At 34.2% G+C, this 2,089-nt stretch overlaps 1 protein-coding gene across 1 annotated transcript; it reads left to right on the top strand.

The window, feature by feature from the left end:
• The first annotated feature begins 1,123 nt into the window (after positions 1 to 1,123).
• On the top strand, positions 1,124 to 1,560 carry LOC108198176 (AT-hook motif nuclear-localized protein 20-like). The gene is made up of 2 exons (XM_017365945.1): positions 1,124 to 1,219; positions 1,261 to 1,560. The coding sequence occupies exons 1-2, from the start codon at positions 1,124 to 1,126 to the stop codon at positions 1,558 to 1,560; spliced, it is 396 nt and encodes a 131-aa protein (XP_017221434.1).
• Positions 1,561 to 2,089: the final 529 nt, after the last annotated feature.

Below are 2,089 nucleotides of genomic sequence, written 5' to 3'. Positions count from 1 at the left end.
AGAGAAGTGATAGTGATGAGTGATGATATTATGTTGCAAATTTTCTAGACAATTAGTGTGTATTCGAATTTAAAATTATTGTTCAATTCAAGATTTGATGGATCAAGTTCATTGTTTAATTTGGAAATTTATGTATGCAATTATTGTATGTATTTTATTTTTTCTAAAATCATAAATGTATAAATTTATAGAAATTTATTCAAATAGAGGGAGCATCTCCGGTACCTTATGCTGTTGGCCATACTATCTACTAAAAGCGACCGTGTACAGTGGAAACATATGTGACCAGGATCAGTCGCATTTCCAATAGATGTGACTGAAATTGGTTATAAATTTCATAAAATATTTTCAATATTTCCTGCCCAAGGATGAGGATACTAGTACAACTTATTTCAGTCGCGTTAGTAAATGTGACTGGTTCTGGCCGTTCTTATTTTCTAATATTTGAAATTACATATGGCGGGAAATTTCTAATATTTGAAATTACATATGGCGGGAAATTTCCCGCTGAGTGCGAATAGGAAAATGCGACTATGTTTGGTCATTTTTTAAGTGTGACCATGATTAGTCTCAACTATAGTAGGTAAATGTGACAGATTTTAGTTACTTTGAAAAGTGACTATATTTGGTCGTATATGTCAAGACCTTTGCGACCACCTTCAGTCAAATATGGGTTTGGTATTACGGTTTAGTAAGTTGACTTACAAATGACCGCGCTCGGTAATATTTAGTGACGGTCACTTTTATCCGGTCACATTTAATCATATTTTCTAGTAGTGTAATATCTCAACCTCAATTTATTACCGTTGATATCTGTTAGATTTAAAATAAAAAAAAAGTATACCGGTGATATTTTATCTTTCTAAATTTTCGAATCTAATTCTATATTTTTTTTATATCAACAATTCGATATTCATATATATCTTTTACAAGAGCAAAATAATAATTTTATAATCTCTTAATATCAGAGATACTTTCTGAAATTTATGATTCAATGCAGCAAATTGAATGCTTTTTGCAAATGCATCCGGCTTCATCTATAAAAAGGGCTCTAATCCCACAGCTCTATAACCATCAAAAATAAGAAACTCCCCTCTATTCATTCTCAAACAATAGACTAGCAATGTCGAACCCTACTAATATTGCTAGTGCAGACGTGGCAGGTGGCAGTAACGCTGCTCCTCCTTGGGGAAGCAACACGGCTCTGCCAGTAACACAGGTTGTTCGCCAGGGATTGACGTGGTTTCATGGGTGAAACAGTTGGCGCAGGCGAGGAATGCGTCTGTGTATGTGCTTGGTGGCTCTGGAATGGTTTCACAGGTGGCTTATTGCCGCTTGTCGTCGCCACATTCGATAATCCTTTCTGAGCCGCTCAACTTGGTTTCTCTTGTTGGCCTAGTGACTGATCCTTCAGAACCAGGCTCTGCCTCTTTCACTGCTGCATTGAGCAGCTTGAATGGAAGCGTCTTTGGCGGGAGGATTTTAAATTTGGTTGCCATGGACTCTGTGCTTTTGACTGCGCTTCTTTCTCAGAAAAGGGAGGTCTTTCATGAAGATTGAAGATCCCCAAGGCTTGCACTTGAGGGAATTTTTTATTTTCGCATAACGAATCCGCAATGCGGTAGCCCAGCTATTTTTAACTAGAAATTGTATACGTTCTCGTCGTTTACATTTTCATTAAATAAAAAAGAATAAAATTAAAGGTGGGAGAACTTTGTTTTAAAGTTCTAGTTATACTCTGAATTTTATTCGATTTGCTTTTTCAATATATTGTTATTTTAGTGACAATCAATTTCTATGGATTATTTTCTAGTCTAAAAGCATGTTGTTTTTTTGTTGATATATTTGTTATTGAGATTTATGAATTTAACTCTATACAAAACAACTCTAATGATAAACAAGTTTAAATTGACATTATTGAGTTTACTAAAAATATAAGTATATTGTTGTATTGCCAGATATATATAATAAGGAATATGCTCCTGATTAGAGAAAAATCTGTCAATTTATCATCAGGCTCGATTGCATTTTGAATTTTCTTTAACTATCTTCCTTGTATGGAAAGACATAATGGTATTTGATTTAACTG

The sequence above is a fragment of the Daucus carota genome, chromosome 8, assembly GCF_001625215.2.
Source record: "Daucus carota subsp. sativus chromosome 8, DH1 v3.0, whole genome shotgun sequence".
NCBI lineage: Eukaryota > Viridiplantae > Streptophyta > Magnoliopsida > Apiales > Apiaceae > Daucus > Daucus carota.
Note: the sequence above shows the minus strand (reverse complement) of the source record. Positions and strands in the feature narration are given on the sequence as shown.

Coding starts and splice junctions, on each gene's coding strand:
- LOC108198176 (XM_017365945.1), top strand. CDS start 1,124: ATGTCGAACCCTACTAATATTGCTAGTGCAGACGTGGCAGGTGGCAGT. Junction 1,220..1,260: donor CGGCTCTGCCAGTAACACAG/GTTGTTCGCCAG, acceptor TGGGTGAAACAG/TTGGCGCAGGCGAGGAATGC.